We start from the raw sequence: 25,322 nt of genomic DNA, 5'->3' as shown, positions 1-25,322 counted from the left end.
TGTGTGTGTGTGTGTGTGTGTGTGTGTGTGTGTGTGTGTGTTTTAGTAGACAAAACCGCTTTGCCAGCACAGGAAGTCTCTAATGTAATTACAGTGGGACTCAATAGATTAGCACTCTAGTGACTTCTGCTTCTTTTGTCTCCTCCCTTCATTCATTCTCCTACTTTTTTTTCTACTCAGGAAAAGTTGTGACTCCAGAAAAGATCCAAGAGGCAAAGGAGGTTTACAGAGAACACTTCCAGGATGATGTTTTTAATGAGAAAGGATGGAATTACATTTTGGAGGTAAGACTCTGCTTTTGGTGCTTAAAGACTAATTTTTCTTGTGATTAGACCTGTCGCGTTAGCAATAAAGCAATTAATCGCACGATAAATGAAAATGAGGGTTGATAAATTCAAATTTTCATTTGGAGGAGTGAAATCTTGCATCAGGTATTTGCCAGGTGCATGGTCTCGTAACTTATGTAGCAGGAGAGGAGTGTCTTTGGCTTTCTGATGCCTTCTTGCAGCTGGCGATGGCTCAGGGAACCATGCCGAACCTTGGGTTGGCCAAGAGTTTTTTTATTTCTTTTATTTAGGCAGGTAATTTTAATGTTTTATTTACAAGAGAGACCTGTGACACACATACAATATCAGTTACACAAAGATAATAAAATCAGTTACACAAAGATAATAAAACATGCTCATACATAATAAATTGTCCCGTCATGGCTAGAGGAGGTCAGAAGTTATGTTCCTACTTCAGTATTAGTGGTTCAACAATCCATGTGTCTGTATTGAACCGTTCTATACAGTGCTTTAGGTTCAATACGCACTATGTATCGAACAAAACAAATTTTTAAAATTTATTTTATCAGCTTGTCTTCTGAAGATGCTCTGTGTTCTAGAAACGTGTTGTTTCAGCAACATTTTATTTAAAAACTGTTTTTGAGCTTAAACAAAATTTCATAATTAATGTCAATAAATCACAAGCTAAGAAGGTCATGGAAATTTCTCTGTTTTGAATCGAGAAAATATCGAACCGTGACACAAAAGTATCGAATCGAACGGAATCATGAATTTTTCTGTATCGTCGTACCCCAATTCAGTATCTTGTCGTTTTTTGTTTTCCCAAAGTCAGTTTTTTTAAATAAATGTAAATTTCATAAATTTCCATAAACAGGGGTCATCTTAATATTTGTTTAATTTTCTCCTAACAGAAATTGCTATAATCCATTGCTAAAAATCCATTGTTAAAATATTTGATGCATGGTTTTGCTTTAAATTACATGTTGTTTTTGTTGCCTATAAAGGTAAATGTGCTTTGAAGCCTTTGTCGGACCACTGGAATAAATCTAATCTTAGATMAAAAAAAATTGAGCTGGACCAAAACAGAGTAAAATACTGTTGTGTTTACAGAAATATGACGGACACCTGCCCATTGAAATCAAGGCCGTGCCTGAAGGAAGCGTCATTCCCCGAGGCAACGTTTTATTCACGGTGGARAACACGGACCCTGAGTGCTACTGGCTCACCAACTGGGTGGAGGTGAGTTCTTTATCAGGGCTTAGAAAAACTTGCAGAGCGAGTTCTAATAAAACACAAGGGCAGCGTTTATCTCTGGACTTTCTCCTTATCATGTCAGGAGTAGCTTGATCAAGTTTAAAGCTCTTCCTAATTCCTCACCACCTTTGCCCTTAAACAGCTGTTTATGTCTTCGTTGCGTCTTTATTTGATGCTTTAATAGAATTTGATGGCTATCTTAATATGATTATCTGTTAATGACATAATATTGTAGCTGCATTTATTCCCTATTGTAAGAAGCCTTAAAGTACTTTGCTTGGCAGCGTTCCCTGGAATAAATCTCATCTCCACTTAAATCTGACAGATTTAGTGTCTTTGGGGTTTWTTACAGACTCCCTTCTGTGAGGTAACTGTGGCTAAAAAGTACAGTAGAAAGTCTGAGTTGACATTTTCATTTTCAAACAGTAGTACGTAACATTTGGAGAGTACAATGAGTTTAGAAACATGCTGCGTCATGCTGAGTGATCAGGCTGTCCTCAGTGTAATTACTGCTAAATGATTCATGTTTTAGCTAGCCTGTTATTCATTAACAATGTTTCATTTTCTCTTTCACCACCTGAGGACAGTTGTTATCATGTTCAACTCTTCCCACAGGTATTTATTTTCGTCTGAGGCAATATCTTAAAACATGACTTAAAGAGACGTGTTTTTCTTGACCTGAAAATCTGTCTGGTTAGGAAATCGAGCAGGGCTAAATGTATCCAGAACTTTGAAGCCAAATTTGGAACAACATTTCCAGAAGCTTGTAACAGAACGAAGGTCACCCACAGCCGAGAGCGTCGTGGCAACACACTTCCAGGGAACACACACATACTGCCCTGATAAAACTGGACACATGGCACATACATGCATATAAACACACACCTAGTGAGTTTCTGTGGCAGATATAATTATATACTGACACACATACCCATTGGGTCATTATTCATGGCTGGTGTAAATTTAGCTGTAGCGGTCACCCTGATGTCCTTGAGTTGCGTCATTGGGTCAGTGTTTCTCTCGTTCTCTTTTATTCTATCCATCTTCTTTGTCCCAGCTTTCTGTTTCTTTTTGGTTTCTATTCTCATAACCTTCCTCATTCCCAGCACGTTSTGTTGTTCCTTATCCTCCTCCGTTTTGTTCAATGTATTTGACAGATAAGTCATGGAGGAGTGTGTGTGTGTGGCTGTTCTTGTGCGGGATAAGGTTAGGATAAATGTGATATGATGAGTTTGTACTCGATGTAAACTAAGCACTCGTTTGAAGCCACGAGAAAACCACACGGAAGCTGGAGTCGTGTGATCGACCTACATTCTGCTGGCCTTTAATGATGTAATGATGMAAAATCTGGTTTCAATCAACACCAAGTCATTAAAAGCTTGTTTGCATTTCATAACCCAAGATTCCAGGTAGGGCTGCCTCGATTAGTCGACGACTRATTGATTATTAAAATAATCGATGACTAATTTAATAATCGATTAATCGTTTTCTTTTTTTTTTTTGTTCTTTACATTGTTTTTCTCTCCAAACTGTTTTGACAGCTTCCACTGCCACATCWGCCTTTCTGTCCTTGACACACATGCACAGTAGTGGTAACTGTGGGCCGTGGACCTCACAAGACATTATACAGACAGGCTCTGGTATCATGGCTACACGGCAATGGAGCTCAAAAGTGTGGGATAATTTTCTAAAAATGAAAGAGAAACCTGTGTAATATCTGCAGAGCAGAACTTGCCTTCCACAGCAATTATTTTTAGTTAGCATATAGCTAAAATCTAATGATGTTTATCTAATAGCAGCTGCACTCTGGTGCAATAAGCTCTATGTTTTATATTCAGTTAACATATGATCCGATTAGTCGACTAATCGAAAAAAATAATCAGTGATTAATCGATTATAGAAATAATCGTTTGTGGCAGCCCTAATTCCAGGTATCTTAAATGACTTTATTCCTGTTATTTCGTTAATCACAAATAAAACATCTTTGTTTGAGCACTTTCTCCTGGCAACACCTAGTCTGTTTTCAGCCACAAATATTCCCCAAGTCTTTAATCATTCCACCTAATTCATTAAGATACTTATCTGTTTCTAAAAATACACAATAAGCTCGGGTTAAAAATATCCACTTTTTTCCAAGTTTTACCACTAAGATGCTTTAGAACAYACTGACATTTATTTAATTTTAAGCCAGCCCTGGGTTTGCAACAGACACGGTGCAATAAATCTTACCTGTAATCTGCTGCTAATCAGGTTTGACACAGAAAATGTAACATTGAGCCTTCATGCACGTAATATACACGTAAAGTAACTTTATTCCTTGTGAATACCATCATATTAGAGAAAACATATTTGCATGTTAGCATGTTTTCTATCTTGGAAGTAAATTATATTAATATTAGTTAAACCATTACAAATTTCCACTTATTTAACATGAACATTTGTAGCAAGGTCCTTGAATAAAAACAGACACAGATCTTCACACACACAGTTTGTATAAAACAGTGCAGTTCTTTTTTCAGACAGTGTTGTGTACATAATCCATTTGTTTTGATATTCAAACCTTTTGACTCTGGTTTAGAGTTATGATGAAGCATCCAGGAATGTACTTTTCCCACAGTTTGTCAGCTTTGATCCCTGTGAGGCTGTTAGTTTTAGGCTTTAACACCAGATGAGTGCTGGAAAAGACCAGGCGGTCACTTTTCTGTTTGTTAGTGCAACTTTTAACCTGTTTTCTGAACAAAATGTTTGTTATATTGACRGGAAGAGATTTCAAATGCTTTTTTGTTTTGTTTGTTTGTTTAAGTGACAGGTTAGTGAATTTTAGAAGCTGCACATTGCCAGCTGGAAACTAAAACAGAAACAATGTAGGGCCCTATAAATTCTTTTTTATTTTTTTCCCAAATTCCACTTTTTCCATTTTTCCCCCCTGAATTCCACATTTTCATTGTAACCATATTTATTTACCTAAAAAGTGTGTAAATATATTTATTTACCTAAAAAGTGTGTAAATATTGTTCAATCGCTTTATAATTGAACAAATAAATAGGTACAGAAATTAAAAAAATTATTTCATTTCACTTTCACTAATATAACAAGCAGCTGTGGTTCAGTAGAACATTAAATTATTTTTGGAAGGTGTTTAAAATTGTTTACTAAAAACATTCTTTATGTGTAAAACATAGAATCTCACATAATAGTTATCTTTTGTAAAATAAAATGTTTAAGAATTTAGCTTAACATTAAATATGTCATAAAGAAACATAAAACCTACACTTGCCATCTAAACTCATTTACTTCTGTAATAGAGACACACACACGCACACAGTGCTTTATCAAAAAACAGACAAAGCTTTTTCAATTTTTCTAAAGGAATATCTGATTCTGCACACACAWCAACAAAATCATGGATAAACTCGGACTCCCACCTCACTGAGTGTTCAGGAGTTTTCAGCTCTGCTGCTGCTCCTCTGTCAGTGACTCAGAGAGGAAGTGGTCTTCACAGCGTCCAGCCCATCGTGTGCCAAAAAGTCTCACAGAAAAGCTCTTCTACATATAAATAAATAACCACTGGGACATTGTCCTAAACTTTATGCTAGCTTCATATTTTTGGAGGACGTTAGTTTTAGCAAGTTTGTTGTTCGCTGTGCGTGTCGCGTTTTTTTTTTTTTTCCCCGTGTTGGGAGGGGCTTGAGCTGATTTTCTACTGTTCTTTCTCTTCCATTAGACTATCTTGGTACAGATCTGGTACCCCATCACCGTGGCCACCAACTCCAGAGAGCAAAAGAAGATCCTTGCCAAATACCTTCTGGAGACTTCTGGGAACTTGGAGGGTCTGGAGTATAAACTACACGACTTCGGCTACAGGGGTGTGTCCTCACAAGAGGTATGAAGCAGATTAAATAATCTGAATCAAATCTTAGAATCATATAGATGTAAATCTACACAATCAGGTAAGTTGTATCAGGATTTGTTTGAAGTTGGGAACCAGGGATGCAGATTTACATGTGGACTCAAAGAAGAGAAGCAACTGAATAATGAAAGCGCACTGTTACCAAAAAAAGAGGAAAACGGAAGCACAAATATGAAAAATGCTGACCGGGCAGCAAATGTGAAAGTAACCAAAAACACAAGGAGTACAAAGGAGAACAAGGAGTACAAAGGAGAACAAGGAGTACAAAGGAGAACAAACAAGATGAATGTCTGATGATTGAATGAAGAACAAGAGTTGACGTCGGGTGGTTTAAAATGTGGGAACAGCTGTGACTAATGATTATACAAGGAACAGGTGAGTAATGAGAAAACTGAGGGGCAGGACTGACTGAGAGGAATACAATGTGAATGACTCAGGAGAGAAATGGGAAATAAACTCAGAAGGCAAACAAAAAGAAAACCCATGACAAAAACTGAAACCCACAAAGAGCTCAGATAAAAATATGACTGAAAGTGGTTTCCAGAATTGTAAGTGAAGGTCAGCAAACCCGGGCACAACCAGCTTTTTTTTTCATGTTTTAACAGCCGAACATCCCAACACGTCCTGCTTCTGTTCAGCTGGTTGTTAAAAATCATATTAAAGTAAATGATATGTCACATTTTTATTGTCGTTTAACCCTTCATTATTCACAGACCGCTGGCATTGGAGCTTCTGCCCATTTGGTTAACTTTAAGGGCACAGACACAGTCGCCGGAATCGGAGTCATCAAGAAGTACTACGGCACCAAGGACCCAGTTCCAGGCTTCTCTGTCCCAGCTGCTGAGCACAGGTACACAAACACTGCCTCTCTTTGTTTGTTTGAAAGCTTGTAAAATTATTCAAACTWTTGACATCATTTATTCTTCTGCACATTTATCCCATTCTGCARTCTTTGTGTTATTTCAWCAAGTTATATATCAAAACGTTCAGCTCCTCCAGGACATTCAGTCTGAGTTTTGGTACTTCCTCAATGTATACTTTTTGAGATATTTAGCTTTTTCTGCCATGTTTTTCTCATTGAAAATGAATGGAGCTGTTTTCAACCCTTTAGATGTTTAGAAATCTTTACTGTACTTTTCCCCTTTTGTTCTAGTCCTGCCTTTTCACTCATTTGTATTAAATATAATGATTAGAGCTTTTTTCAGCAAAATGCAGCTTTTTGTGATCATTTCAGCTGCTTACTGCTTAATTGTGCTAATTTCAGCTGCATTTCTAAATTATTTTTAGACTAGTTTCAGCAGCACTGCATTTTAATTCTCTAGTTGTCTTTATTTACATGTTTTTTTTTATCACAAAGGCTTTATTAGCACAGTTTGAGGTGTGATGGCAGAGTGGTAGTTTATTGTACAAGTAATAATAAACACTGCCTTTCAGTGGGATCAAACCATTACATATTGCCTGTAGAGTCTTTTTTTATTCCTGCACACTGTTAATTAYCAGCATAGGTCGTGTACTGTGTTCATATATTCCCAGAGGCTGCAGAGCTGACACATTTCTGTCTCAGTGAGATACACTATTCTATATTTTGGCCAAGAGCCATGTTTGTAAAGCAGCTCTTCTATCTTCAAGTTCGGTCRGTGTTTAAAATGACAAATAATTGCTGTCATTGTGTAGCTTTCCATAAAGAGAATTAACTGTGAGTAACTACAGTTGGCATTATGAGCTTTCTGGTTTGGTCACTCATTTGAAACATTGCTGCTGTAAGTACCAGGAGCTGAGGTTTCCTGACTGACTCACATCTTTCCTGTCTTTAGTGGCATTAATTTTTTTTTTGCCTCTGCCCTGTTCACATTACTCACACAGACGCACGCTTCTCTCTCGTTTCGGTTTTGCTTTCGTGCACTCTGCGAACGCAGCTTATTAACGCTCCACCGGCAGCAGTTACTGCTGCTCCAGCGCACCTTTCATTCCTGCACCGGTGTGTATTCTAAGATGGTCGTCATAGCAGCCGTTATGTAATGGCCCACATCGTAAAGTCAGTACAGTTTTCACCTCAGTGGGAGGAGCTGTGGGGAAATACCACTTTGATCTTAATGCAAAGGAGAGGAAAAGTAGGGGGAAACCCCTTTTTGTTACCTTTAGAGGTTTATAAGTTTAAAAAAAAGTCCTTATTACAAAAATATGTTTAATTTTTTTACTTTAAAAATATAAACCACTTTAAAAATCTACTAATTTTGTTTAATCCAACAAAGCTTTGACAGTTTGCAGAACCAGTATAAGCACAGAAAATGAAGACACCGGTCTGGTTAATGTTTACTCTCTGGTGGAATTGTCTTACAGTTTTTGTTTTCATCATCAGTGACTTTTTTTAAGTGAAGAGAAAATAAGAGACAGAGAGAGAAGTAATTAGAAAGATAGACTGAAATAGCAATTAGAAGTATATTAAATATACACCAACAAAACACAGGACCACACACCCAACATCTGTCCGCTCACCTGAAAAATAAATGGATAAATACATGGAGGGCATATATAAAAATATACACATACCCATACATATATAAAGATATACAAACATACATGCCTTCATTCATAAATATTGTCAGTATATACACACAGACATACTGTATATACACACAGACATACAGTATATACACACTCAGTGACCAGTCAGAACCCCCCGGATCAGAACACCTGTCTGTGAGCGGTTGTGAACATGTATGAACCTGTATATACAAGATTGTCTTACAGTTCTGAGCGTTTAATATTCAAACCGTCAAAACAAAACAAAAGAAACTAAAAATCATACTGCCCTCTTCTGGACAGTTACTTTCTCTTTATTAATGTCTTGTGACTCACGTCTTCAGCTGTTTTTCTTCTCAGAGAACACTTTTGCTTAAATAACTGTCTTCTTTTAGGTTTCTGGTCTGTTTTAAAAGTCAAAAGCTTGGTTGTCATCAGGACTTTCCCCTGGTTGCCACCATTTTTTATAGTTTAACAAAAACCAAATTGTTCTGCCRTTCTCTGTACAGTACCATCACAGCRTGGGGGAAGGACCATGAAAAGGACGCCTTTGAGCACATTATTAAGCAGTTTCCCAACGTGCCCGTGTCCATAGTCAGCGACAGCTACGACATCTACAACGCCTGTGAAAAGATCTGGGGWGAAGACCTCCGAGGGCTCATAGAGACCCGTGGTGCAGACGCCCCGCTGGTGGTTCGACCAGACTCAGGAAACCCACTTGATACAGTTTTAAAGGTACATCCAAGCTTCTTCTTTTTTTTTCTGGAGCCAAGCACGCTCCAGCTTCATAACTTTTCCCCTCCTTTTTTGTTCTCGACAGGTTTTAGAGATACTGGGTAAGAAGTTTCATCCACAGGACAACGCCAAAGGTTACAAAGTTCTGCCTCCTTACATCCGAGTCATACAGGGAGATGGAGTTGACATCAACACACTGCAAGAGGTAAGACCTCCTGGTTGGGTTGAAGCTTTGGTGAAAGTTTGAACAGCAATAAGTTTTTTTGTTGCTCCCGTAGATAGTGGAAGGGATGAAGCAGCACAAGTGGTCCATCGAGAACATTGCGTTTGGGTCCGGAGGAGCTTTGTTGCAAAAGCTGACCAGAGATCTGCTCAACTGCTCGTTCAAATGCAGCTATGTGGTTACTAATGGACTGGGGGTGAGTCTCATTATTATACCACGACGGGGTCTTCTTACTTCTCTTACCCTCATTAGGTGCTTTGATATTGTGAACACCCTATAATAGTTGTTTGTCTCCCAGTTTAGAAAGACGTGTTTGATACGCTAAATAATTTCTTCTTCAGCACTTGATGCGGAAATTATTGGGTTTAAATGTTTTGGTTTTGTGCTGCGACTCAGGTGAACGTGTTCAAGGATCCRGTGGCAGACCCCAACAAAAGATCAAAGAAAGGTCGCCTGTCTCTGCACCGGAAACCGAATGGAGACTTTGTCACCCTGGAAGAGGGCAAAGGTGACCTGGAGGAGTACGGCGAGGTGAGCTCAGTGGCACACAAACACTTGAGTACCTAAATACTTTCTATTATTTCAATACAAATACTCACCTTATTTTATTTAATTCTTATTTTCTATCCTATCCCTCATTTTTTTCCCCCATCCCATTCCTACCTGTTCTTTTGTTTTCATGTCTGTTCAGGACCTGTTGCACACAGTTTTTAAGAATGGAAAGATTGTGAAGATGTACACATTTGATGAAGTCAGAGACAATGCTAAGCTCAAAGAAAGTGAGCTTGAAGAGCTGCTGCAGTGAGTGCAGTCTTCCAAACACACATCCCTGAAGAACCCCTCTTAAACCTCCACCTTTTTGCCTCCAGTGTCCCCATAAAACAGGAGGTGTGTGCATTTCCAAATTCTGCAAACCCCTAAAATATTCACACAACCAGAACCAATGAGAAATTCCCCCCCAATTTGCTACAAGGACAAAAAAAGCATGTGTTTAGAAGGTATATGTTCCGCCTCAGATTTATTTTTTCWGATTCTTGCACTGATAAACCAGATATTTTGCAATTCAGTTGTAGATTTCAGCACCTGCACACAGATCCAACCTCCAAGAGAGAAAGATGACTACAAATTGGAAATTCGCACCATTTATTGTCGTCCACGTATTCTGTACAGAACTGCTTTAAAAACTAAACATCTCAATCAACGTATCTTTATCCTATATGTGAAGGAAGAAAGTGATGATTTTAGTAAAACTGCTGTGCACTGATGATGTTGAAAGCCAATTGTTAATATTTATCTTCAGCTTTGTAGCAGATGACCGTGAATCACTTCAACTGTAATTATGGGTAGTGAAATGATCAGGTTTTCCCACTTGTTTCTGCTTTTAATTGGTAGAGATGGTCTAAATTATATATAACAAGGAAAAAAAAAGGTCTAGCGTCTCAATATTTACTCTGCCAACACAAATCGTTAAAGATATATAAATGATCATCTTCTTGCCATTATGTTGCCCAGAGTGCTTTCACATCAAGACGGCCAAACTCCTGCCTCAAAATCGCACCAATTTTTCTCCATTTGTGATGTTTAAAATGTTTGTTCACTCTCAATCTGGTAGTTGGAGAGAAGAAACTTTAGTCTTTGTAATTTTTGATTGACAGAAAGTCACTTTATTGTTTTGATTGGATCTGTTGCGGTCGAGACTTTTATCTGTGTGAGACTAAGAGGAGAAAAAAAAAGCAACGTCTTGGAGGTCATATTCAATGAAACGAAGCTGATTTAAAAAAACGGTTTATGAAAGATGACATTATTGTGTGGCTCTTGGGCTGAACTGTATGTTAAACATTGATGTGTGTTTGTGTGTTTGTTTGTATTGACGATTTCTTCCTTTTAAAGAACTGTATTATTCCTTTATGCAAAAGTGATTGTTGATGGAAGGAATAGATGAACACTTTTCCTTTTTCCTTTTTTTTTTCTTTGCTGGCCTTTAATTTTGAACGGGGAGGGGGGAATGCTGAAGAAGTAACATGCATTTCTGACACTAATATGTCTCGGTCCATCAGCAGGACTTAGCTTTCCGTATCACTGCCTTAACTCACGAGGAACAAAGTAAGACTCGAAGCCGTCTGAAAGGATAACTTTCCGTGATCCTGGCTTTTAATTTTAGCTTCACTCCTTTTTTTTAAGCACTGGATTCCTTTTGTTGTTTTGACCATTTTCAAGGTAAAAAAAAAAAACCTTTGCAGGAGAACAAGAGGATTCAGAGGAGTTGGGAGCTGGTGACATCACAGGAAGTCCAACGATTGGATGTTAATTGTCCATGTGTCCAAGGGTTGGGTCTTGGGGGCAAACGGGTCCAGTAGGGAAACCCAGATGTCACTTTTACCAGGGATAACGGAATCCTAAAGTGTTCCCAGGCAAGAGAGGGAGAATCCATGCAGTGCAGCATCCTAACCGGATGCCTGAACCACCTGAGCTACGTTTGATGAGGCAGGTCAAGCTCCTCTCTAAGCCCAGCCAGCATGCGAGGAAAGCTAATTTCACTTGTATCTGGGTTCTCCTGGTCCCGATCATAGATGAGGGTTAAAACAAATGGACCAGCTCAACCTCTTCACCACCATGACAGGTTGGAGCAACGCTCTCATTAATGAGGACAAGGCCCAGATCCATCYTTGCACCAGTTGTGAACGAGACGTGGAAGCAAAAACTGGGAGCATTCCGCCCTCCAGAACCCTGACGCCCTTGCTGTTCCAAGAAAAATCCATGTAATTGTAAACATTAGCTTGTGTACTACGGACCATAAAGTTCCCCCTGGCTTTTCCTTTAGTTCCTCTGCGAAGGTCACATTTTTTACCAGCTTCTGGAATGGATTTCTTCTCGATTCGGTCGATACATTCCTGTCTCCCTAATGAGATTACCACCAGCTGTGCTCCATATAGGCTAACAGTATAGCTGCTAAAACATCTAGATTTCAGCTGTCAATGTGTTAGCGTTCAGCTCGCTTCAACGCCGCCACATATCCAGGCAGAACCTCCGAAACTGCAGGTGATTTGTCCCCAGTTGGCTCACTCTTGTCTGACGGCCTCACGTGCACCCTGCTTTTTGGATTTTAAGGGTCACAGACTTCTTTCTTTGCTTCTTTCCCCCCGGCTTCGATCGTCCTGCTGAAACACAAACAAGCCAGCAAAGATTTGATTTCCACCCACTAGTTATTTCAACTGTTGCTGCTCTTTTGTCACCTAGTTTGCGGTTTTGACACCGATTAGTTCATTTCCAGTTGTGGGAGGCATTTAGTTTTTAATATTTTGATACAGTCTCAGTTCTTACCTCAGAGAAATCTTATTTTGTATGACAAAGAAGAAGAAATAAAGGTCAGAAATAGCACGTTCTTTATTTACAAACAGCGCAGCCATACTGCCTTCTCACTTGTACATAAAACAAGTCGTTTGACCGAACAGAGAGGGCGGGTTTGTGAGATGGTGTTCTTAGATCATTTTATTTTTTGTCAGAATAACCATTTTTGTATAAACAGAAGAATATCCAAAATGGCTTGACAAAACTGGAGACGTGACTGTCAACCTTTTACCTTCTGTGTGTGTGTGTTAGAGAGAGTGTAGTCCTGTATGAATGCCTTGTTGTGAAAATGGATGAAAACACCGTTTGTGAATACTTTTATTTTCTTCAATCGTATGTATATGTTGGTTGTTCCAAATTCTTTCCCGACACAGCTGATATTTTAACTAACATAACTTCCTATATTGTCAACAATACACTGATTAAAATGCCACCCTGTCAGTTTGAAAGTTGTTTGTACTCTTTTTCTTCTGACCAGAGCAAAGAGCATCAGTTGTTTCAGCAACTACAAGAAACATGGTGCCAAATGTTCTCAAACTGCCAAAATACAGAGCATCACTGAGAGCTGAAGAAGCAGAAAACTGAGTTGTTAAAGCTAAAACAAGCAGAACAGATGCTGAAATGAGCAAAAACTGCTTCAACAAAAAAAAAAAAAAAAAAAAAGGCTGAAAGTTAGCAAAACATAATGAAAACCTGAAGGAAGTAAATAAATGTAGCCAAAAACCAAAAAGAGTAAATTTGTAGCTCAGAGGTAAAAGGAACTGAGTGGTAGCTAGGAGCAGAATGTTAGCAAAGGAATAGCCAAAGGCTAAAAGAAACAAAATGGTAGCTAAAATCTAAAATGAGCCAAATCGTAGCTAAAAGCTGCTGATGAAGAATCCTTCATCCTGGACTTAGAAAAATAAAGTAAAAAAAAAAAAAACTGGGCTTCTGTAGCTGAAGATGTTTTACCTGTTATTGAGATTTTTTTTTAATTTAGCTAAAATCTGAAGCAGATTTTAAAATAAAAAATGTTTTTAAAGAATTAAAAAAGAACCCAGTGTCTTTCAAAGAGGAAATATATTTCTGAAAGGTTAATATTTAAAAAAAAAACATGAAAGTAAAAAAAAAAACAAGTCATAGCATCCATCTCCTGAATGAGCTGAACTGAACAGAACAAAGTGTAGAAAAGTTTAATAAACATGTAAACAACCATGAATGAATCTGTATAAATACAATAATAAACAGTTATGTGCTTTTTTTAATTACTTTGGATTGTTTTGTGAAAAATTGTCAAACCCTCCTGCAGCAMAGAAGTCCTCCRACATCATTTACTGACTGTGAGATCTGGTTCTCAGASAGAACCAGGCCTCTAGTCCTKGGCGTGGTCCGGGTCCGGGTCCTGTTCCCTGGTCTGAGGATGCTGAATCATGGAAGGAGGTGTGACCATCTGCTCCAGTGCTCTTTAGCCAAGATCTTCAAACATCCTTTCACTCAATGACTACCTGTTCTCAAACWCTAAACCAATCCTGGTTTTAAAATAAAACCTGCCTGAGAAGTTTTTTTCCCCCTTTCTCTTGTGCAAAGTGGAAAACCCTCAGCAAGGTAAATGTTTTTTTTTAATCTTGCACAAGGCCCTGGCCTGGTTTTTGTGACTATTTTAAGAAACAAAACAGTTCTGAAACAAACAAAAAGAAACAAACTCCAAAACATAAAGAACAATCTTGAGCTTTGCTATCATTCTACAAATGTTTCTTCTTTTGACACATTTATCTTTCACTTTGAGCAAATATTGTCAAAGTCGGGGCAAATTTTGGTTTAAAAAAACACCTACATTCTTTCTGTTCTGATTTCTTGCACCTGGGTWCAGCATCATGGTTTTTCCCCAATTTGACAAACACAAACTGAAAATACTTTTTATTAAGTTGAAACTGTGACACAAAAAGGTGATAAAGACCTTTTGTAGAGCAGTTTGTCCCTTCTTGACCAAATCTTTCCAACTTTTTAAATTACAACCTGATGTTGCTTGTCCTCTAAAAATATTTTTTCTTTTTTTTTTTTTTTAACAAAACTGGATTTCCCCAGCCTCAGTTTTTATTTATACATCTGGCATTCACTGGGCTCCAGGGTGGACTCAGATAAAATGTCATTTTATCCATGTACAAATAGTTTATTTATGTCAGGGGTTCTCAAGCCATTTGGGTCTGGGGACCCCTTACAAGGTCAAAAGAAATTCCAGGGACCCCCTCATAAACCCCATGCTGTTTTAAAAGATAATTTATTGCCATTTCAACCCCTAAATGCCATAGGAATATATATTTTTATTAAGTTTATGTTTGTTTTATTAGTTCTTTGTTCTCCATGCATTTAAAAAAAAACAAATAAACTTTTTAATAAAATTTTTTTGAGGACCCCCAAGATACCTGTCGCGGACCCCTGGGGGTCCAGCGACCCCGGTTTGAGAACCTCATGATTTATGTAATATATGAGTTAATGTATCAGTTGAGAAGATAAATGGATGAATAGAAAACTTATTACCACCTTTCATGAGTTTCAACAGGTTGACTCCAAAAATGAATCAGACGAAGCTGCGCATCCAATGAGCTTTCATTAAAATTGGCCCAGTGGTTCATGAGATATTTTGCTAACAGACACTGAYATAAACAGTAACTGTCGCCTTCTTTTCAGCAGTTTGAATACATATCTGTCATTAGGGGTTTAAATGATTTCACGAGGGAAAAGACTATTTGAAGTGATGGGGCTGTTTCCTATTTCAGATGATTCGATGAAAAAAGAAAAGCTTTTGTCTTGATGTGGATGGAATTTGCTTTTTGTCCACCCTCCGAGTCATATGACCAAGTCAGCAGCTGCAGACTCAGCAAGGAGGAGGCAAACCTCCACATTCTGATCCCATCCCATGGAAACTCAGCAGGGACTCTCGTTTCTCAGACTTAAATACCGTGATTCTTTGCGGAACTGAAGAATATATTTGCATGTTTTTTTTYCCCCCCTCCCCTGTTGAGGTAAAACCAAAATACATATAAAGAAAACCTAACTGCTTTTGTCGCAGCTGCATGATATTTGCATCGAGACTCGTTTTCTGGGCACCAAAAAACGCATGAAGCGCGCAAAAACGACAAGTTTGGTTTTGGCACACTTTTACGCGCCGGATCGTTGCGCGCGTCGCCAAGCAAAGCGCCGGGGCGTCGTTTTTTTTCTTCCCGCTGCACTAAAAATACTGCGCAGACTCCATCTTTGAACGTTTCCAGTAAGTTTCGAGTCGTTTAAAGTAAGTAAAACCTTCATTATTCTGCATTAGTTTTGTTGGAAAACTGGACACGAACATTTATCCGAACTTTTCTCCCCTCCTCTCTCGTTTTTGCAGCGTTTGCAAGAAAATCACGTCATTATTCTGTCAAACGACTCCCACTCTTTCCTCCCTGTTGGACTATCATCTGAAGAGTTCAGGGGAAAAAAAAAACCTGGTCAAAAGACTTCATCATGATGACCGGATTTCGACTCAACTTGTCCCCCCTGAAGGAGCCCCTGGGCTTTATCAAGCTGGTAGAGTGGGTAAGTTATGTTTAGCTGCTTTTTAAGTGTCCAAACCCAACAAGGACCGGGAGGTCTTGCTCCCCTCCTTTTTTTCCTCTCTTTTCCTCCCATTTCATAGTGATTTTCAGACAAAAACTACGTGAGGAAACCTCATTTAAAACAACTTTAGAAGGTTTTCAAATGAAACTGAACAGAAAATGCCCTCAAACTGTTTCCTGTCAAGGTTGTATCAACTAAAAAAATAATGAAAATGCTTGATTAACTCATGTATGTCCATAATTATAATATACTTTAAGGAAATTTAATTTGATCTCAAGTTGAATGAGTTTTTTTCTCTTTTATTGCAAAGGGACTCAACTTTAAAGATATAAAAGTGAGTTGAATTCAGTCGTGCCRGCACAGGCCAACAGTTACAGATTAATGCACCTCAACAATAATCTACCTCCCAACGATGGGGAAACGTTTGCAGCCGTGTCTTGTGGAAAGTCCAGTCAATGGGTTCTGCTTTGCATAACTGGGTCAGAGAAATCCTGCTTGGGTTAATGCTGTTCTGTTTTCTCATAACGCTCGCACATTACAGTCATCTGACTCGGAACTGAACTGTGTTGTTCGCCTTATTTAACCCCAGTTTATTTCAAAACAACGTAATTACTCACCTGCACTGAGCTACATGATCAATTCTGCAAATATAAGACATACGGTTGAAATGTTTTCCCCCCCACAAAGGCATGGCCGACACACTCGAGGTGATGCTATGGGGCTGTAGTCAAAACCAAACATTTCCCGAGAACTACTCATCCAGTTTGAGTGCAGCCCCCCCACTGGCAAACAAACAAGAATCTTTTTCTCTTTGGAAGTAATGAACTCTGTGTACCTTGCCTTCAGGTATTTATATTTTACCAAACATCTGAACAGAATCCAAACTTTAAGCAACACCAGCAGTGTAGTTTGTTCAGATCATTCAAATCTGTTTAAGACATCTCCAGAACACCACATTGATGGTCTGAACTATTGCTTTGATGCTATATTTACCAATTTAAAATGTCATAAAGTCCAATTTTACGTCTAATAACCATCCAATGAAACCAGTGTTAAACTGGTCCTTAATTAGTTTGGCCTGAGCACTCATACCTCCATAGATGTTATCATCCAAGTGATTGTAAACAGGAAGTTCCCCAAAAAACGCTTCAAATCGGCTCCATTTGCCTACCAACAAGCTAAAAAAGGATAAAATGATTTATTTTTATTTTTATCGGTTCACAGTTTTCAGGTTTATGACGATGAGTTAAGTTTTTGTAGAAAGTTTGTTGGGAGGAAGTGATTTTCCAAACGTCTGGCAGATAAATCCAGTGTGTTCGTGATGTTTGTCAGCCGGCGTCTGAAGGAGCCTTGAAGTAGATTTTGCTTTCTCATCAGGCGTTCTGTTAGCCACTATGTTGTTTTTTTTAAACATAGACAAACTAATATGAAGTGTGTGTACGGCTCTGGCTGTTAAAGTTTCGCCTGCTGCTGCCCTGTGACCTCGCACTGGAGGAGCGAYGGAGTGGATAAAAACAAGAATGTGGCAAAAGTAGCTGACTGTGGTGTGTAGGCAGAAGAAGAAAAAAAACAGGAAGTGACATCTGGAAAGACATCTGGAGCGAAGCCTCGAGGTGTGTGTGTGTGCACATGAGTTTTGTGGTGTAAAATAAATCTACCCTTGTAAGAACTTTCTTACTGGAAGCATGTGTAACCCTTTTTTAAGCGTATTAGTCGTGGGTAAAGAGTCATTTTCATGCCTATCAGTTCAACCCATTCTCGATTTTATGCCAAGAAATGCCTTAAAGCATTCTCAAGAGGCAAATTCCATTGACTTTCTAAAATTATTTTATAATCTACGTTCTTGGTAGAACTTTTCCTTGGTTTTTAGTGCTTTCTCTTGCGTTCCCACATGTTCAGAAATGGGTCACAGAAGAGCGATCAGGGCCTCCTCCTCAGCTACACCCTCCAGCTCTTCAACTGACATAAAGGCATTTTACAGCAAGTCCGGAGGTCCTGTGGCCTCCTTCCAGTGGGGCACGTATAAAACCCCTCCCTTGGGAGGTCTCTGGAAGGCATTTCCAACAGATGCTTGATCTATCTCAGCAGTTGCCTTTTAATGCAGCAGAGCAGAGACTCCACTGTTGGACCTTCCTGTTCCTGGATGATTGATGGGTCTGGGATGGGGGGAACCATTTAACCATTTGTATCTTTGATCATATTCATTTAGTTTTTGGTCAAAATCTAGACTTATTAAGAAATCAAAAACTTTGCCTTTTGACACAAGTCTCARATTTCATCTCAAAACACCAACTAATCTCACTCGGAGTCCAACTCAACAGCAAGTTGACTGATTTAACTGCCAGAAAGAAACACTATTACACTGTATACACTAACAAGGATCTTATGAAGTATTACTACCTCAACAAACTTTTGTCATAGTTTACAAAAATGTTGCAGCTATTAGGTTCAGATCAGAAACGAGACAAACCCTTCACATACTCAACTTTGCGTATTTAGAGTTACCTTTTAACACAACATGAATGTTTTTAGTTTGTGGGAGGAAATCCACCCACACATGGGGAAAACATACAAACTATACCCTGAAAGGTCCCGGGCTGGGAGGCCATCTTGTGACCGTCTTGCTAGGGTTGAGCGATATTGGCGAAAAAAAAAGTATCACAATTAATTGTGGCATTTAGCCATTAACGATTAATATATGACACTTATTAGATGACAGTTGGACTTGCATGTAGTTGATATTTGGCAGCACGATGGATCAGTGGTTGGCACCGATGCCTCACAGCAAAGAAGGTCCTGGGTTCAATCCCTGTTTCAGACCTGGGGTCTTTCTGTGCAGAGTTTGCGTGTTCTCCTCGTACTTGTGTGGGTTTTTTCTGGGTACTCTGGTTTCCTCCAAACCCCAAAAACTTGTACAATAGGTTGAGGTCAAGCCCAAGCCTCCCTTGAAAGAGAGATCTGTAATTGCCTGGTTAAATAACTAAATATTAAATATAAAACTATAAATAAATAAAAAATATTGTGGCCTTGGTTCGCATTTTTTGGCTTTCCAGGTACTCCAGTGTACGTTGGCGTTAGCTTCACCACAATGCCTTCCGCCATTGATCATGATCCGTGATAGTACGGATGCACGATATATCGGCATTAACATCGGTACTGGCCGATATTGGTCTTTTTTTTTAAATATCGGTATTGGTCCGATAGGTAAAACTGGACCAATATTAACGTCCGATATTTATTTCCCACTTTTTAGCTTAGGCTGTGTCCAAAATGGGTTAATGTTTCTGTTTTGGGAAGGGTAATGGTTGGTTGAGTGGTATCCATTTGATCATGATATTGATATTGATGTTGCTCAGCCAAGAATAACTGAAGTACAGAGCCATGTCAGCAGTCTAGTCCTTTATTTATGGTATCGAAAAAAGACACAAGTGTATTTGTGTGTATATGTTTATAAATAATTTGTGTGATTTTGTAACATCAGTAAATATCGGTTATCGGCCATAACAATAATAATCACATCAGATATCAATATTGGCTAAAACTTTCATACTGATGCATCCCTACATGATAATGTGGCACTAATTGAAGAAATCGCAAAGTGACAAATATTAATTGTTGACAGTTTTTCTTACAATCAATTGTGCGTGCTATGATTTTGCCCAATCCTCATTCTTGCTAAGAGGCAACAACTCTAACCACTGTTCCACCAGTCAGACACACTGGGTATTAACAAAGAAAATTTAACCCCCCTTAACATAGTTGTCACTAATAACAATTCTGAGTCCCTTCTAAGGAGCAGAAATCTCCACTAACATTAATGTTAATATTCTCGAGTCCTTCAGACGAACTCTGAACAACAATGGCAGGAAGAAGACAGCTGCTACAGTTTGCTGGAGACTGAACAAAGAAGCGAAAAAAAGTTCCATGTGGAAAATATTTGGTCCACTTTCTTCTGTGAACCACCAGGGCCAAAGTGATCTATATATAAAAAAATGAATAGAAAAACCTTATCTGCTCTATGAAACCTGCTGATGGGATTATCATGGTTTTGGGCCTGTTTTGTTAAATCTGAGTTGGACAAAATATATAACAAACCCAACTGTATGTTAGAATTTACATGGGATTAGCCTGTTTTCATTCAGTACTTAGTCATAGAGACTGTWTAAAGTCATATTGTTCAGAATCTGAACAAACTTGATTTAATTATCTGGGTATTTTTACTGCATTTGGAGGCTTAGCTCCAGTCACAGAGACTCAAAAGAATTTAGTCTTTGTTGGTTTTAAAAGAAAGGAATTAGAGTCACATGGTCGGCAAACTGAATCAGATGCTTTTCAGCGAGGAGGATTCCAAAAGCAGAACAGGAGGATTAATGAGACCATATTTCTAAGCTGGCAGACACCTTTTCAAATGATCTAAGATTACATTTAATTACTTGGCGGAAGAAGTTGTTTCTCGGCTGTGCTAAATGCACTAAGAATTGTAGCACCCCATTTCTTTTTTTCAGCGACTGAAATGTCTTCATTAATTTATTAGGTTCAATTATAATCCTTGTCTTTAATATTTCCCTTTCTGGGCTTTGTCCAAACAGCTGACGGCCATATTTGCGTTTGGAAGCTGCGGCGGATTCTCGGGGAGGAACATTATAACTCTCCTCTGTGGCGATGGCTCGAACCAAACACTCAACGCCAACTTCCACTACCCGTTTAGGTGAGAATATTAAAACAGTTGGGTTTTGTTAAAGACAAAAGAGAGTTTATCTTCCATATTCCCTCCATGTGTCGTTGCCAGGCTGAGCCAAGTCCCGCTGATTGAAGGAAACGCCACAATCTGTAACCACTCGGTCACCACCACACACATGATGGGAGACTCGGCATCTGCAGTGGAGTTCTTCGTCGGCGTTGGTGTCGTTTGTTTCCTGTACAGCATGGTAGCTCTGCTGGTTTACTTAGGCTACATGCACGTCTACAAGGACTCTGACTTTGGACCAATTTTTGTAAGTAAACACGCAAACCTGAGACGAGTACATACATCCACATCGCTCCTGTTTTAGGCCTATTGTTTCTAATGGTTTTTTTTTTTTTTTTTCAGGACTTTCTCATCACGTCCATCCTGGTTTTCCTGTGGTTAGTATGTTCGTCTGCCTGGGCAAAAGGCCTGCAGAACGTGAAGGACGCCACGAACACGGAAGGAATCAGCTCCACGTTGGCCGTTTGCAAGGGCAGCAACRTCACCTGTGAGGTGACGGAGTTCGCCAACATGCGGACCCTCAATATATCTGTGGTAAGGAGAAAAACGGCAACGGTACGAGGCAGACGTTCAAGTGATAAAACTGTATTTCTTTATGGAATGAACATTTTTAGGAAAAACATTATTTGAATTAGTCGGGTGATTTGTTTTTCTTTTTTTTTTAAATCCAAATCATTCTTGTCTGGTCTAGTTACAACAATCCCATCTATTCAGTTGCATCTATTTTGGCAGTAACTGAGTTCACCCCTGACYATATTTTCTGCTTTTTAATCCTTTCAATATAAACTACAAAAGCATAGATGCTGTTATTTTTCCATCTTTTTACAGTTGCATTTTTTTTAACTTGACCTTGGATACCAGAGATCGGCCGATACAGGTTTTTAAGGCCGATACCGATACCGATTATTTTGACATCAGTCTAACCGATACGCCGATACGTGCAGCCAATTTTTTTTTGACCGATTCTTGAAGCCGATACTGCTTTTTCTTCCTCCATTAACATGATAAAAATCATAACAAATGTTGCACAAGTCTCATTTTAAACAAAAACGAAACATTTATTAACTGAGCCTTGTCTGGTGTAGGCCACACAGAATTTAATTTTTCAGCCATTTATTAAATTTTTTAAGTATATTAATAAATAAAAATTAAAGAGTTATTTTATCTAGTACTATATGTTATGTTTTTATTTATATTAATCAGATTAATATCTATTTTTACATAAAATAAAATTACCATGTTTAAGTATCCCAGCATTTTTATGCAAAAACAGCAACACAGAGAAAAAGAGAGAGACACACACACATACATCTAGCTATCTTTGTGAGGACGTCACACACACAGTGTTTACAAGGGCTCTGCCTGTGCCCATTTTTTACTCTGGGTAGAAAATGCATTTAAACCAGCTAATAAGCCTAAGATCTCAGTTTGAAATATACACCGAAGAAAACCTGCATCACGACTTTTATACTGCAGTCAGACCAAACGTGATGTAAGCTGCGTCTGCCTGGTTTACGTGGTGGACGGCAGCTCTTTACTCGCTCCTATGAACGTAACAGCGAGAAAAGACCGAGAGCTTTTTTTATTTTTATCCAGCAGGGAGAACAAAAGAGGTCTTTTCTTGTGAGCAGTTCCAGCATTTTTTAAAAGAAAAACAGCAAAAGTAAAAACATGACGCTCCTGCTCGAAAATGAAACTTAATAGACCGCTGTTCTCTCCCCCTCATAGTCKGAGACAGAGGAGCATGAAAGCTAAGTTAAACTGTTACTGTTAGKGAACTGTTACGGCCAGAGGTCTTTCTTCTATGTTTATACTAAARCATGGAATGACATTCCTCAAAACATAAAGTCCATTTCAAAACTACAGYCCTTTAAGAAGAATCTTGTCTGCCATCTGCTGGACACTTTTTGTTGTGCTCATATTTAGAYGTCCTATTTTGCAAATGCTGCCTTCCTGAAATTTGGTATGCTTGTTTGTCTTTGTGTCTATGGTGTATAATGATGTGATTGTGATGCTGTATTTCTGAGTGTTTTATGTGCTGCAGAACAGGAACCTGCTGTAAAACAGCAATTATGCTGAGTCAGGCTTGATTTTTAGTAATCKTTTCCTGTTGAATCAATAAATCAAATCAAATCAAACAGTTAAAACACATTAAAAGTTCATAACTCACCCTTATTGTTGTTGGCACTSTGTCTAGTTACGCATTACCAGACGCTCTCTCCCAGGGATGGGRCGGCAACATGCGCTCGCCTGACCCAAAGAATAGATCAGCCGAACAGACGAACGTATTGGCTGATAACRATACAAGGAAAAAATGCAAATATCAGCCAGCCGATGTATTGGTCGACCCCTATTGGATACTTACTCCGGCAATAAAAAACCCAACATATGTCATATAAAAACTAAGTTTTGTTGAAACAGCGAACACAATGAGAAATATCACACTGGTTTCACTCTAAATGTCTCACATTCCACCACATACAGCCAACAGTCTTAATCAAAAGTATGTGATTACAGCCTGAACCCAGAGGGTGTTACCAAGAGTCAGGAAAGGTCAAATGTGAGCAAAGCAATAAATAATATTTTAGTGTTAAACTTAATGCATTCTATTTACTTGTAAAGCACGGGTTTTAAAATGAGCTGAAGTTATTAATCTTGTTTAATTCATTTGTGGTTTTCCAGGTGTTTGGCTACCTCAACATGTTTGTGTGGGCTGGCAACGCCTGGTTCGTSTACAAGGAGACTCGCTGGCACTCTCAGAAGCTTTCGTCTCAACCCGGACCTGGAAGGCAGCAGGTCCCTGCGCCCATCTAACGAACAGTAAACTCAGATTCACACAAACATCAACACGCACACAAGTCCAGCTGACACCGCTCATTCAGATATCCAACTCTGACATGTTTCGAAGCATATAAATAAAATATTTTTAAAGATGATGAAGACAAAGTGAAGGTTCAAATGGTGGAAACGTCTTAGTAGAAGATTAAACAGACCAACACCATGAAGCATAATAAAATGATTTTTAGCAGGTTGTTCCTTATATCTTTWAAGAGGCTCTAAGGATCTTATAGAGAAACATTTCAACTTTAAACCCTGTTATGTGATGAAGTTCTTTAAACCTGTGGTTCTAGACCTACAAAATAAAAGCTCCTGACAAATACAAACATTGCTTGGAAGCCATTCAACAAAGAACCTCGAACATTTTRTACCTTAAACTGTATGCATTTATGACCAATAATTTTATTTCTTTGTAGAAGTTAAAGTTAAAGAGGTTGTTAGCAATCATTTTTAAAGTTAATTAGATTTCTGTATCTTTTCATGACCCCAAATAGGGTCCTGAACCCCACTTTGAGAACYCTTTTTAAGCCATATTACCAGTTTTAGATGCTTTTCATAAGAAAAACATACATACTTACAATTTTATCACATTCGGRAAGTTTTTATCTTAAGTTTAAAGATGCAAGAGTGTAAGTCAAATGTTATTTTTATTATTTTTCAATGAAATAAATGCCTGTTGTATTTATCGCCTCCTAGTGGCAGATGGCTGCAACTGCAACAACACTCATGGATTCAGCCGTTTTTTGATAAGTATTTAATTTTTAGGATGGATGGTTTTTAAACTCAAATATCAGGAATGTAGTTACGCTTGTGGTGCTTTATATAATTTTGTAATTTTTTTGAGTATAAACCCATGAAGGATACTTAATAATGATTAAGTCCAGGAAGAAGAAAAGCTGCTGGACRTGCAGCCACACCATCAATCATGGTACCAGTTAAAAAAACAGATCCTCTCTACGCCAAAGCAAACATTTATTTTGCTCAGTTTTAGCTCATTTCTTAAGTTTATTTTCTTAATTCTTCATGTGACACCAAACAGCGATCTGGTTATGTGTTTATGAATAGTATTTTTATTGTGTTTTTTTAGTTTTAGTATAATGCATTGTCAAGTTTGCATAGTTTTTTTAAATTTTCTTGTTTTATGATGTAATTTCCTTTAGCTTTAATTGAAGTAGAAGTGAAATGTGTTTGTAGTATGCTGGTTATGCTTCCTCTGCTGTTGTAACCATCATCCAATGAGCTGTTTTTTTATTATTGTTATGTGTTTAACTTGCAGGCTTGTCCTGGCAAAGAGACGTCCACTGTCTTTCATAATTTCAATGTGCTTTTGCAATAAATAATGTTTTCTTTATTCAGTGAGCATCTTTTGTATGTGACAGTTTGTGTACTTGTGTAAATGAAGTCTTTCATTTTTTAAAAATAAAATGTTGTATTTCAAAACACAAAACCAACACTGCCACCACTGTGATTGGTCATGTGTGATATTCTGGTTTGTCCTGCGACCTCAGAGATCACTGTGTGGGGAAACAAACACAACATTGTGACTGAGTCATCCTTTGTGTGTGTGTGAGGGACCAAAAAAAAGGAAAAGACAATCATGAGTATGTGTATACAGCCGTTCGTCACATGACGTGGGAACAGGCTGTGTTTTGTGTGGTGCTGGCATCATCCATTAATCAGTGTCATTTCCTCAGCCTCGTTTAACACTGTCACTTCCTTAGAATCAGCGTTCCGTATCAGCTGCACCATGACGAGAGAAAAAAAAAAACATTTTATGCCGCATGTGTAATATTAAATGCTCAAGATGCATAGTTTGAAGTACAAAGTGAATTTGTTTGTAAAAGAAGTGTTTACTCGTAATTTTGGCGTTCGAAGAAGTGGTAG

General features: G+C 38.4%; 2 protein-coding genes across 2 annotated transcripts in view; both read left to right on the top strand.

Moving 5' to 3' along the window:
- nampt1 (nicotinamide phosphoribosyltransferase 1) overlaps positions 1–12,729 on the top strand; it is a gene marked incomplete at its 5' end in the record, with an annotated part of 26,350 nt that extends 13,621 nt beyond the window's left edge. Inside the window, 9 exon segments of the mRNA XM_014032934.1 lie at positions 181–284; positions 1,398–1,526; positions 5,266–5,424; positions 6,165–6,301; positions 8,484–8,709; positions 8,795–8,914; positions 8,988–9,128; positions 9,329–9,463; positions 9,624–12,729. Of these exon segments, the coding sequence (XP_013888388.1) occupies positions 181–284; positions 1,398–1,526; positions 5,266–5,424; positions 6,165–6,301; positions 8,484–8,709; positions 8,795–8,914; positions 8,988–9,128; positions 9,329–9,463; positions 9,624–9,737 (1,265 nt within the window). The 3' untranslated portion in view covers positions 9,738–12,729.
- A 2,158-nt stretch (positions 12,730–14,887) lies between these two features.
- Positions 14,888–24,889, top strand: sypl1 (synaptophysin-like 1). Its single transcript, XM_014032933.1, has 6 exons — positions 14,888–15,548; positions 15,645–15,832; positions 20,443–20,561; positions 20,643–20,847; positions 20,943–21,134; positions 23,283–24,889. Exons 2-6 carry the CDS (start codon positions 15,761–15,763, stop codon positions 23,412–23,414), a joined length of 720 nt encoding a protein of 239 aa, XP_013888387.1. The 5' UTR covers positions 14,888–15,548; positions 15,645–15,760; the 3' UTR covers positions 23,415–24,889.
- Positions 24,890–25,322: the final 433 nt, after the last annotated feature.

This window comes from Austrofundulus limnaeus, unplaced genomic scaffold (genome assembly GCF_001266775.1).
Source record: "Austrofundulus limnaeus strain Quisiro unplaced genomic scaffold, Austrofundulus_limnaeus-1.0 Scaffold1579, whole genome shotgun sequence".
In the NCBI taxonomy this organism is placed as follows: Eukaryota; Metazoa; Chordata; class Actinopteri; order Cyprinodontiformes; family Rivulidae; genus Austrofundulus; species Austrofundulus limnaeus.
Note: the sequence above shows the minus strand (reverse complement) of the source record. Positions and strands in the feature narration are given on the sequence as shown.